This window comes from Oreochromis niloticus, linkage group LG4, assembly GCF_001858045.2.
Source record: "Oreochromis niloticus isolate F11D_XX linkage group LG4, O_niloticus_UMD_NMBU, whole genome shotgun sequence".
Lineage (NCBI taxonomy): Eukaryota > Metazoa > Chordata > Actinopteri > Cichliformes > Cichlidae > Oreochromis > Oreochromis niloticus.
This window is the reverse complement of record NC_031969.2, coordinates 12,278,557-12,292,147: the sequence shown is the minus strand read 5'-3', so window position 1 is coordinate 12,292,147 and position 13,591 is coordinate 12,278,557. Positions and strand designations below refer to the sequence as shown.

The following is a 13,591-nucleotide window of genomic DNA, read 5'->3' as shown; positions in this document are numbered from 1 at the left end:
ATGTTTTTGTATTTGGCAGTCAGAAATTTCACCTGCTTCCCTCGCTGTAGGCCTTTAGGATTACAGCGGTCGTATCTGGCAGCCAAAGAATGAATAAATAGGCAGGGTGCTGCTCAGAGAAATCACTTATCTGCCAAGCTTTCAAAAATATGAAATATTAATTATTAATAAATTCATCTGATTGAACTTTTTTTTTCTCAACAACTCAGAGGAATGTTTGATTGGTGAAAAATAAGTTATTAAAAACTACAAAAATCTTTACTGTAAATTAGGTGATGACTCTCATTCTGTGCACATATAAAAATGATTATTGTGGCAGATGTTAGTATGTATGCCAGTACAATATGTAGACATTCATTTTGTTTCATTTAAGCAAGTGTTGTTTCAATGAGATATACTATTCACTACACTGTATGCTCACATTATTCTTGGAACAATGTTTCTGTCTCGTCGTCTATTTAACTGAAAAAAAATGGAGAAGTGGAGAGAAACATTGTTACATTGATCCGCAGTGCCTTATATGACCTGCAGGTGGCTGCAGAGATTTACATTAACATTTCTCATTATCCTGATAATCACAGCTTTGCCTCAAACGAAAAAATAACTTTATTGAGGATCCATACTCCAGCTGTGTGATGTGAGTTCCTAAACACAACCTACATAAACCTGCTCCAGATTCAGATGTGTCACAAGTCATACTCAAGCAGCAGGTGACGCAGTGATAATTAATGTGCATTTTTCTTCCCCTTTTTTTTGTCCTTGTGTTTTCATATGAACTTCGGCATCTCATAAGATATCCTATCTCAAATCTTAAGCCATAAAACTCCTGTTGTTTCCTAAGCCATGCAGAGTCTTCAGTTGGCTTCATCTCTTATTTTTTGTTGTTCCTCCAGCTCTGTAAAAGCAAAGATTTTGTCAAGTAGTTTTTGGCAGTGCATCTTCTTACAAAGCATAAATAAATGGAAGCTGACTTCTTCCTGATCTACAAATGGTTCCAGGCATTTTTCCGCAGTTATTGATTGGATCCATGAAAACAAACAGTGTCCTCACTAAATATTCCATAAATGTTAGCGAGAACTTGTAACAGCACATTTATAGGCCTGTTATTTTTGCATGTAGGATATTTTCCCTTTATGGGCTCTTGCTGGGTTTAATTCCTCTGCAGATTCCCTTCTCTGTTCTCTCTTTCAGATTCCCACGCTCGTAGACTGATCATTAAGTGGTGGTTACTCTGGGAAATGATAAGAGAGCAGACTTATCACACGCAGACTGCTAAGACAGCAGAAAAGGCTAAAAATTCACTGGTGCTGCAAACCAGAGCAGATGACAGTTGAGCTAAATGGTAGAAAATGTCAAAGTACATTAACTAAAGCTATTTACCGTGACGTTTAGTCTCATCTGTATTTCAGTCTTTCACATACACTGATTTTTATGTTAATGTGCATATAACTTGTGGTTGTGTTTTGCAGATCATAGTAAAAGGAGGTGTTGGAGGAGTAGTGCTTGCTTTTGTCCACAGGGGTCAGTGTGGAGCTATGATTAGCGTATACCCTCTATGCAGGGAGGTAGAGGTGGGGAAAAATGCCACCACTGAGAATGAATTGCAGAACCACTAGGAATTATTTTACAGCTTAATGTAGCAGGATCTGGTGAAAACAGCTGCTACGCTGAGAAGTGCAATTGGGTTGTGGATTTAATCAAAGCAGTTGACATTGGCGTAAAGTGACACTTTAATAATCAATTTTAATTCACCTCCGGCCTCTTTCATAGTCAGATTAGAGCTCAGGTCACTGGCAGAACAGTGCACATGGAGATGGAGGGGGAGTCAGCCTCTAGCTCAAGGACACTCCAGCAGGGAGAATTCAGTGGGACACTAAAAGGTGCCCTCCGTCTTTGGTACTCCACCCAAGCTGCCTAATAGTGGAGTAGGGGATCATTTATGTGTTTTATACAGCCTGTTGTGTGTCTCTAGCTGTTCTGAATGGTGGGGTGTATTGGTATATAGCTACAAAGACTGGGGAGACCTTCAATAACGTTCAAACCCTTTCCAGCTCCTCTCCAACCAGTGCTTAGCTGGCCAGTTGTTTAGTGAAATGGCCTTCATTAGACGCTTTTACTAAAGTCTAATTTAAATCAGAGAATGAAAAGGGGTGTGTGTGGGTTCTGTCCAGATATTCCAGCTTCCTCCTACAGTCCGAAGACATTTTATGTTAATTGGTGAGACTAAATTGGCTGTAGGTGTGTGAATGTGGGCTTAAATAGTTGTCTGTCTCTCTGCATTAGACCTGACATAGGATGTAACCCACCTTTTGCTAACCCTAACCCTGTCCACAACCAAGAACTGGATAAGCAATTAAGAAAACAGATGAATGAATAGACATATAGGTGTAGATCACAGGAGCGGGAGGGGGGTGCAAAGGAAGTAGGCTTGTCCCAAAACATGACCATGTTTTTGATTTTTGTTTTCAAAAATAGTCATTATTCTGAAACTGAACCAGTGACAGATGGATAGCTGCAAGCATGTACGGTATATTGCATAATTCATTAGCTGAGAAGCAGCAGCCAATCAAGAACAGAGAGAAAACGTGGGTCAGGTGACACTGCAGGCATTTGGAAGTACAGGTGGGAGTAGCAATGCCTGTCTGGGAAAACGACAGAGCCACTGCACATTATTTCCTGCTTTGTGAGGCTCAGATCAGATGTTAAATATCTAGACTCTTCAGACTTTGGATTATTATTGTTGTCATCTGTTCAGGCATCCCAGACTGAAGGCTGTCACCATCCACAGGATGACATTCTCAGGAAAGCTTTTGCAAGCAAGAAGAAGGTGGATATAACCCAGTAATCCTACTTAGCATCCTATGAAGCTGCTTCACAGGGGAAAAGGGGCACAGCCAACACCCACGCAGCACTTCACATGTAGTATCCTGCTGTAACTGCACTCTTATCACCTCTGCCTGCCCCTCACACACAAACACAGGCCCGTACATGTGCCTTTCAGTTAGCACACACTGGATGCAAGCAAGAATTTCTCACCTGTGCATACACAAACAGGTCCATTCACTTCTATAAAAACAGCACGTCTTTACTGTAAGTGTCCTTTGAGACTCTTTGGCATGCTACCCTCTTTACAGCTCTCCTCCTCGACCTGCATTTGATGGTCACTTTAACGGGCATCATCTAATATTTATTGAGCTGCTTCACTGAGGGTTTAATGCTGGCCAATGGCTGCGTGCTGTGGTTAACCTCCTGGAGTTTAGTGTAGAGTAATGGTTAAAGAGCATGAAGACTTCATCTCTCTGACATCTTTGAGGTTTTTCTCACACTGTGAGTTCACTGGCAAGCTGTTCTAGTTTCTCCTCTGGCTATGCTGCACATCCCCCAAAGGATTATTGAGTTTTATCGCAACAGTGTGCAACACTTTTTGTCAGTATGCAAACAGACCTTTCGCCAAATTTAGCTAAAATAAGTCGCAGTGCATGCTACTTTTTGTCTCGCCCTCCACTCGTTAAATAGCACAAATTCTTCTGTGCTGCACTGGGAGATCAAAGCCGCTACTGAGTCTGCTAAAATTCACACGCTCAACCCAGATTGCAATAAATGTTTGGCTTAAAAGTGGCAAAGTTATGCACTTCTTTTATGGGCCACATTTGTCTTTGCCCAGGGTGAATCTAGCTGCCTCAGCTCAGCCAGAGGTCCAACTTATAAAAGGCCAGTTATGAGATGTGTTGTGACATTTGAGCCACATCTGGCTCATCCTACATCTGCTGGTGCAACAACTGTGCTGTAAGTGAATAAAATAGGCAAAAATAGTATGTCTCCTATCTGGGTAAAGACCCATTGTCAGAAAATGGCAATATAAGATGTATATGTAGTCCTTTAAATGCACCTTTATAGGTCAAAAGTCCAAAACAAATCCATACAGACAGTCTGACAAAGAGCAAGGAAAAGACAGCACGATTTATACTCTCACACAACCGAGAAACAGGTGCACACAATCCACACAATCACAGGGGAGGAAGTAAAAATGAATACAAAGCACAAGAGAAACGGGAGTACCAAAATTAAGCAGGAAGTAACTAATGGAAAGGTTAGACACAGCAGGACTTTACGATAAGGGAATCACTGGGAACGGCTAGTAAAGCATAGTCCTGTGAGATCGATGGATGGAACGAAAGCGCTTATCTGTTTTCTTTATATTTAATTTTAACAGGATGTGATAGTTTGCCCTGAAAGCAGTGTAGATGAAATATTGCACATAACACCTTTAGTTTAGACTTCCAAAGTCATTGTTTTGCCAGGCAGTCCACGGCCAAAATTACCGAGCTCTAACCAAACACATTTGTGTTCTGTGTGTGTTGCATGTGCAGTGACAAAGGTCTTGTGTGCTTTTGTGTGTCAACTGCTTTCCTAATGGGCTGCCTAAGACACAGCAGCCCTGCTTTTGGTAATTGGATGTGACCTCACAACTTGACCGGGAACTGTAACTGTGTGCACACGCAATTTAACCCACACTCTGACCGCGGGGGATTTTACACCACTGGAATACAATTACAGCCCAATAACAAACAGCCACATAAGAAGGATTAGTGTTGGAACTGGCAACCTTCATCGGTCTACACGGTGATTACAGACAGACTCGGTTAACCTCAAGGCTGTAACCTCCTGTATAGTTAGGTTAAGCATGCCGAAATTTAATTTGTTGGTTTCAGGGGAGAGTTTTGGTTTCCAATCTAAGGCTCTTATTTGACTGAATTGCAGTAACAAGTAGGACAGAACTGCTAAAACAACTATGCATTCTCTGAAACACAATGTCTGGTAATAAATAAAGGTTGAAGTTGAACTGTTAACTTAATCTAAAAGATGGAGTGACTGCAAGTTTTTTAAGGTGGCTAAACCCAACTTGGGAATGCAATATATGAGGAACGTGTTAAGCAAAATTCCTCAAATTTTGCAAAATCATTCATTACTGATTATTTTCAGGGTCAGTAATAAAAGCTGCTGCTTTTGGCCTCGACTTCGTTTGCTCCGTTTGAATCTGTTTGGTAATTATGACATGAATTTTATAAAAATGTCTGATGGGATGAAATGAAATGATGACCATTTATATCCAAAAAGTTGCTCTGACGTTGTGATTGTTCTGCAGGAACACCGGCCACAGTTTAAACACATAACTGCAGAACAGCAGGGAAGTTTCTGACCATATTTCACATAGTACCCACCCTGAAATGGTTGTAGAGCTTTCCTGCTGCAGGCTTGAAGACGTGTGTAAAGCATCCAGATTTTAGATTTGTAGCTCGTTTGCAGCAACATCCATATTTGAAGCATTGTTCTGTCAAAATCTGCTTTATTGACCAAGCATGAATAATAAAGTTTCACTTATGAACGAGCGTGGATGCAATACAACTAAAACAACCAATAGATTGGTTGGCATGGGTTTTCACTGCTAGGCGGTAATTCTATTTAAAGCAATGTCAGCTCATTTATCACTTTAAAAATAAAAACAAATGCATATTTGCTTCAGCTTCACCAAGCAGGAAAATTCATACACAGGCAGCAGAAAAGTGAGTGCAGATATATGGGATTATAAATATTTGGCTAAAACCAGGTGGTTGTTGAATAAACATGTTTATTCTTTATTTTAAGTCTTAAGAATAGTAATAATTAAAATTATGTCCGCATTAATTTATATTCATATTTTCCCACCATAAATTCCCACCATTCCTAATTTCAGCTTGTTTTATGAGAGTGATCATTAAAGTTGCTTTTAGCTACATTTAGTTACATTTATATGCAGAAATAGTTCCCCTTCATATTAAAGCTGTGGTTTCTTAAACTCTTGTGTATTTTTTTGTCTCAGTGTTGTGCTGAGTACTTATCCTAAACAAAGGTTTATAAATTAAAACTTTCAATGCTGCTTTTAAATTAGTGTTAATTCTGTTATTCTCTTTTTCTTTCTCTCCCCTCACACGTCTTGTTTCTTTTTATTTCTCCCTTCAGTCAAAGAGGCCAGGAATCTGGTTCCCATGGACCCCAACGGTCTGTCAGACCCTTATGTGAAGCTTAAACTGATCCCGGATCCCCGCAGCGAGAGTAAACAGAAGACCAAGACCATAAAGTGCTGCCTCAACCCCACCTGGAACGAGACCTTTAAATTGTAAGGCTTTATCACGCCAAGTGCGAGGCTATCTTATTTATTTATCAGCCTGTCTTTCCTGTGTCCCTTTATCTCTTTTTCGTCTTCTCCTCACTCGCTCAGCGCAATGATCTGAGACCGCGTCGCATTATGCTCGTCTTTCCAAGCATGTGTAACCGCTGGCGCTCAGTTAAAAACATCTGGCGCCTCATTTTTGTAAAACCTTGCTTTTGGGGTCGTTTGCCACAGTTGGCTCCAGTGACTTACTTAATAAGGCACATTGCATTTACCGTGGAAGTGCAGATGTTCACTCTGAAATGCTATCATTTCTATCAGTGTGTCTAAAGGGAAGAAAAAAGTATGTGCAGAAGAAAGATGGAAAGCTTTCCTGATACCTTATCAGAGGAATGATCCTAGGAATAAATGTGGAAGATGAAAAAGAATCAATTCAACACTGCTCCCATGTGTCTTTTAAATTTAAACCTTTGACAATAACCGCACCTACAGTTATCACTCTCAGCCATCATCCAACTGTTGTTTGTCCTTCCCTGTCTCGCAGCCACCTGAAAGAATACGATAAGGACCGCCGTCTGTCCGTGGAGGTGTGGGACTGGGACCTGACCAGCCGCAATGACTTCATGGGATCACTGTCCTTTGGCATCTCGGAGCTCCAGAAACTAGGGGTGGATGGATGGTGAGATGAAAAATAGGAGGAATAGAAGAGGGTGTGGAGAGACATGAGGCAGAGAAACTGTGGTGGTAGAGGAGGAGGAGGGAAAGGGAAAGGTGACCTTGTTCATTAATGCGCTGTAGGAGAAATACTTTAGTTAGAGCTCCTCTTTTTAGTCTGATTATACTCAGCGCCAGAGCAACTCTACCCCCATCTCTTTATCTCTGCTTCTTTATCTCCACCACCCTCCCTCCCTCCCTCCCTCCCTCCTGCACTCCCTCCCTCCTGCACTCCCTCCTGCACTTTCTATCTGTAGCCCAGTCTCTATATCCATCTTCCTCTCTTTTGTTTTTTGCTGACGCTGCCCTGTCAGGGTTTTTAATGAGATGCCAGGTTTTGAGGTGGAATGGTGGAGGTGGAAAGATGCCATTAAAAACCTGATGTTCAGAGTGAACCTGTGCAAGTTTTCCTCTATTCCGTCTTCGAGCAGCCCAGAAGGCTCACACTCGCTGGCGAGAGGAGATACAGAGCGAGAGTAAAGCTAAAGCTCTGTATGATACTGTGGTATTTGAAATAATGCTAAAACATACTTGTGTCATAATAATAGTTTGCAGATATGTACAGTATGTACATTACTGTGCAGAAGTCTTGAGTCACCCCTGATTTTTTTTATTATTCTGTATCCAAGGAGACACACTTTCTTCTGGTTTTCTGAAGCTCTTCTAAGGTTTTTCATTGGACATTGGCTGCTTTTTCTTTATTGAACCACTTAATGCTGACCTAAGAGTCATTAAAGCATAAAAAGGGCATAAAAAAGGCATTCATAATTAGCAAAGAGCCATATAATAGCATCTTTAGGTACTTTGTTACTAGCAGCCTGTCTCATAGAACAATTGTATTCCAATTTCTTTACTTGAACCTATAAAAGATGTCAAAGTTTGACACATAAAACAATATTTTTGCACCAACATGGTGATTCCCAGAGTGCTATTAGCTGCAAACTTGGCACTCAGCTCAGTGTGCAGTATGTCCCTAAAAAATCTTAGGAAAGTGGGCAGGTAGAGGACAAAGGAAGAAGTAGCAGTCCTAAAAACTATCTACAACAAATGACTTTCAGCAGATGAAAGTTATGTCCTTAAGAAATGGGGAAAAAATCCAGCAGAGATCTGACACAGAGATGCAGCCTAATCTGAAGCCTAATCAGAAATGTACTAACTCTGTTTTTGTCTTATATATACACTAATTGTAATTGCACATGTTTCAATAAATTTCCCATTTTCCTAAAAAAAAAAATATAAAGAAATGAGGGGTGGCCTGAGACTTTAGCACAGCACTGTAAATGTACACATGTAAGAATATGAGTTCATTATAGGATTCAAAGTTTTGGTGATACCTTTTATATATTGTTGACAGTCTGAAGGAGCTAGCACAAACTGAGTAACTCCATTAGTATGCAAACATAGTGGCTGTCATTAATAAGTGTTTATTATGAGATAAGCAACCATGACCAGCTTGTTATCATGTGTTAATTTCAGTAACAGCTCCACCTTGCAGCTTAAAGGGCAGATTTTTGCTAGTAAGTGGAGTACAGAAACCAGAAAGGTAGCTCCTGATAAACAACAGTGCCACTTCATATCTGTTTCCCGTGTCATTTTTTAACATCGATTAAAATCTTGCACAAGTGGTTCAGAGAACAGGGAACGAGCCAGTTATATTATCTACTTATGCTCCATCACTGCCAAAACAGGAAAATGAAGAACGATTTTAACAAAAATAACTGTGGCATAAGGCGTAACTGCTTGAAACACAGCTCTGATCTGACAGTCTAACTGGCTGAGAAGGCATATTTCCTAACAGCAAAGAAAGTAAAGAGCAGGGATCTGTTTCCCTGCATCTATAAAGGCCAAGCACAAATGATTTGCTATTTAAAAATGCGAAAACTATATAGTATTGATTTTGTGGGACGATAAGCGTCTCCACTGTGTTTTGAGCCCATCTCAGGCTTTGTTAGATTACCATGAAGGGGAATGAATTGGTAAATAATGGCCTGATTATTCTTTAGACCCTTAAATTGGTGCAGTAACTGTCAGCAGCTTCAGCTAATGGCAGCAGTTAAACACCCCAATTGTATAAACTAATTGGGAATTGATTTGACTGGAAATATTCTCTCACTTTAGGTTTAAGCTGCTCTCCCAAGAAGAAGGCGAGTACTTCAATGTACCTGTCCCTCCGGAGGGGGAGGAGGGCAACGAGGAGCTACGGCAGAAATTTGAGGTGTGTGTGCATTAAAATCTTAAAAGTTGACGTACAGTACAGGTGATTAAAGGGTTACCTGTGCGCGCGCGTGTGTGTGTGTGTGTGTGTGTGTGTGTGTGTGTGCGTGCGTGCGTGTGTGTGTGAGGACTATGCATCTGTGTGTGTCTGAGTGAGGGCCACTCTGGGAGAGCTGTTAGCAGTTGGCAGGCACACTTATAGCACCATGCGGTCTGGCACACTGCAGGCCCAGTGTGTGTGTGTGTGTGTGAGAGAGTAACAGCTGACCAGTAGGCCCGTTCATTTGGCAGTGTTGAGGATAACCACTTTGGTTTTTTTCTCTCTCTCTTTTGCTCGCCTCCTTCTGTCTTTGTGACACTCAGCCACAAACTTGAAAGACTTTTTGTGAATGTGTTAAAATAGTGATGTTAGTGACAAATTTGCTTCTGTCACAGTTTAAGAAAAATGTTCTTGCTGGACATGTTAAAAAAAAAGATTAAAAATACCCACATTTTACAGTATTATCCAGAGGTCTTTAACCCCAACCCCAATTTTTATGCATTATATATTTTTTTCAGGTCTGACACTTCCATTGTTCTCAACTTGTCCAGTTTCCTCAAATTTTTTAGAGACCACACCACACTGAGATCTGCTACATTTTTGGAATTTAGCTCATTTTGATGGTGCAAAAATGTTACTTTTTATGTCTGCCAAACTGCATTACCATTGGCATGTTTTGCAGGTTCAAGTGAAGAAATGTGAACAAATGATGTATTGTTGTGGCTGCTAGTAACAAAGTGCCTAAAGACACTATTTACAATTGGTTCTTTTTTATCTGTAGGCACAACGCTGGGTCATCCCTTGAGTTAGGGGCCTTTTTTATGCTTGAATGATTCATGACTCATAGTTAAGAGGTTTAATAGAAAAAAAACTTTGAAAGAGCTTCAGAAACCCTGGAGAACTATTGCTCAAGACTACGTTAAAAAAATTACAAGAAAGTCTGGCTCTTTGGAAACAGAATTTGTAGAAATGAAGACTTTTGCACGTTAGTATATGTGGCATTACTTTTTTCCCGATGGATAAGAAGATTGGCACCACTCTCGTGTCTGCACACAGACACTGGGGGATAAAACAGTTTCCTCTGTTGAAGGCCGACATGATTTAGGGAGATAAAACTTTTAAGGTTTTGACCAAGAAACGGTGAACTAAAAATGCAGGGCGCTGTCGGCAGACCACAGAATCAGAGTTTAAAAGGTTTATTGTAACACAGAGGGAAGTGTAGAGTGGAAAGTTCCAGGCAAGTGGTGTGCCCCGGAGGTCTGTGGCTGAGCTGGCGGGGAGGAGAGAGGCAGGGTTTGCAAACCTGAGAGGTGAATTGCAGGTGAGCGGGTTTAGAGGGCAGCTGGCTGACACGCACAAGGAGAGATGAGTTCACAAGAGCTAGAAAACAGTTAATGGATTCATCTAGAGGGAAGAGAAAAGGGTATGAGGAAAACTCGGACCTTCCATAGGGAACGATTACAAAAAAGAGATTTTCCCTTCATTAGATAGTTTTGCTATAACTCTTCTTGATTGCACCTTTATTTTAACATTTACAAGTTTTATGTAAGTGCGCTGCAGTATTTTTTATGGCTAATTGTTTGAATGTTGGCTTTATAGGGAAGCTATTCCTGCCTTCTATGCGCCCTTTCTCTCAGCGTTCCTCCTCCCTGTCCTCATTCCCTCTCCCTCCTTGACTTATCTGTTTTGTCCGCTGTCACCTTTGCAGCCCGCCTTGTGATTTTCTTTCTTTTAATCTGTATTTCTTTCCCATGTCTCCTCAAGGTCACGCTCCTCAGGCGTTTACTGAGACAAATTCTCGGGGGGTGGCCAGATGTCACACATGCACACACAGAAACATGCGCGTCCACACAAGCTTGAATTCAACCTCTGGGGTGAAGCCTTCAGAGAGGTTGCAATGAGAAAGAAAGACACAGATGCCTTCATCTCATACACATGATGAAACACAGAATAAGATATGAAAGAGAAGGCGATTTGACTTTTACGATAAATTTGCAAACGAGAGATTTTCCTGTATGATGATTGGTTTACAGTTCACTGTGACTGTGTGGGAAAAGCATCTAGAACAGCTTGTTGGAAGACAGCTGGACCGTCAGCGTCACCACTGATATTTGGGGGAGCAGTGTTTTCCTGGTGTCACAGATTGATATCTATTGATTTTCCGCAACACACATTGGTACCATGTGGTAACTGTAATTTTTAGGGTAGAAACACCGCATTACTAACAAGTGCTTTAAATGTATTCGAGGGATGGAAATCAAGAAGTAATAACACTTTATTTTACCGTGTCCGATACTTCAAATTTGGCACCACTATATTCACAATTGTGTCACCAGAGAAGCCAGTAAACTATATTGGTACATCAGTATTTTGTCCCAGCCTTATTGTACACTGCCAGTACCCAAATCTACTTGTACTTAAGAGTCCACAGAGTTTTTTTTGGGGGGGGGGTTCAGTTCTGAGGACATTTAATGACATCCTTCTGTTTGCATTCATCATTTCTCTGGTGGTGTTTTATCATATGCATGGCTTTTGTGTCACACATAAGGCCCGTGTCCCAGAATCAGCCCGACAAAGACCCCAATCCAGCCCGTTGACAGGCTTTGGAAAATGTAAAGGAGGGCATAGATTTTGGTCTTTTAACTGTAGTTTTAAACCTCATGGACATTCACAGTACAGCAAAGTAATTCAGTTATAGATTTATACACATTCTTCCAATCTAAGCTCAAAGAGTCATGCTGACAGATTTCTTTCATTTACTATGGCAGCATTTCTTTACTATGTAGAAAACCTGAGACATGATGTTAAAATTCCTCTTCTTTGTCTTACATTGATTGAATGCGTAGTTAAATCTTTTACACTGACAGAAATTGGAGTTTCACCAGTCCGGCCCACATCAGATCAAAGTGGGCTGTATGTAGCCCGCTGCATAAAATGAGTTTGACATTCCTGCTTTAGACAGAGTTAGTGCGAGAGAGCGGCGTTACTCTGCAGGCTTTGCCTTCAGCATGCTCTGCTGCTCGCAAACACCTTGACTGTTCCCGCTTGTTTGTGTGTCTGTGTGTGTTTGCGTGACAACAGATGGAGACAGATAGAGGCTTTTATCCATTGATGAGCCGAGAACTGTACGGCGTGCACCACACGCAGTGCAGGGAGCCGCAGAGCAGTGGCAGTGAGGAAATTACTGCAGCGGCACAGGACAAAAAGTGCAGAGACCGTCAGTGTGGATCATCAGTTTAAGATAAGATTGGAAAAAGATTAGATGTGCTCTGCCTGTACCTCTGTTTCTGAGCGAGGAGGCATGTATTAATTAAGATTAATATACTAAGAGCATTTTAAAACTGAAGCACGGCTTAACAAAGTAAAGAATACGATTAAAATTCTTACAAGGGAGATAAGACGAGAGGGAATGACAAGGTCGAGACAGAGAGATCGTTAGAAATGAAGAGCGAGCAGAGGACTGACAGCTGCTGATAGACACGAATGAATGGAAAGTTAGAGACAAAGGCCAAATCTATAAAGATGAAGGTGAAAATGAAACAGAATAAATGATAAATGAAACACAACGAGAAAGATTTCTGTCTTTCAACACATTTTGATTGTTTCACGGTAAAATTTAAAGACATGGAGTTATGTTTACGTCTGTGGCTTCAGTATCTTAAAGTCAGTGATTATTTGTGTGCGCTTAGTGGTTTTTATATAAACTGAAAAAAAATGATAAAAAGATCTTTCTGGTTTTTGCCAGTAAAGGTTACAAATGCAAACACAAGCAAATATCATACTTTACACATGAGCACTATGTAGAAGTCTTTTTGCCACACTGTGTTTTACTGCGTGCACTAGTTTTTTAATTAATTTTGCAGTCAGACAAAGGAAAACGTGGTACATGTCACTGTGAGTGCGTGCAGTGAACTCGCAATCTTTGTTGCACCAAGACAGCAATAAAATGACAATAAGTTGTGTTCATGTCTGTTCATGATAATACAGAGATTAAATGTGATAAATCAGGGAAAATCTCAAATATATTCACATTAACTCCTTCATTCAGAGGAAATTTCATCATAGTTATCAGAAAGAGTAAAAAGGTGGCCCCAAGGAGCAGACTCACAGAAATGGAGGACATTGAAAGGGATTTTATTTACAGTGAAACAACAAATTAAAGTTAGTGAGGCGCGACTGGTGCAGATTTAGTGGGATGATCTAAAAGAGGGAAAAAACAGAGTTAGAAATAAAGGAGCTGCTGTAACTAAATTAAACAAAGCAAATGGTGCTTACTCGTCACACTGTTGTGCAAGAGGGAACAGAGAGGTTACCAAGAGAGGCCAAGATGGGGCGACGAGATGGCGGGCAGGCAGGTGAGTGGGGAATATGGTTGCATGGGTCTGGAGACAGTAAGACTAAACTAAAGTAGCACAGGAAAAACAGGTTTATAACTTGAAGCAAAGGAATAGGAGAAACACTAGAGATCCTAA

The 13,591-nt window shown here is 40.8% G+C and overlaps 1 protein-coding gene across 2 annotated transcripts in view; it reads left to right on the top strand.

The window, feature by feature from the left end:
• Nucleotides 1-13,591, top strand: part of prkcbb (protein kinase C, beta b) — a 101,135-nt gene that overhangs the window by 42,751 nt on the left and 44,793 nt on the right. For both annotated transcript variants that reach the window (XM_003454945.5, XM_005459431.4), the window contains exons 6-8: nucleotides 6,001-6,157; nucleotides 6,696-6,830; nucleotides 8,984-9,080. In XM_003454945.5, coding sequence (XP_003454993.2) covers nucleotides 6,001-6,157; nucleotides 6,696-6,830; nucleotides 8,984-9,080 — 389 coding nt within the window. The remainder of the gene's footprint in view (nucleotides 1-6,000; nucleotides 6,158-6,695; nucleotides 6,831-8,983; nucleotides 9,081-13,591) is intronic.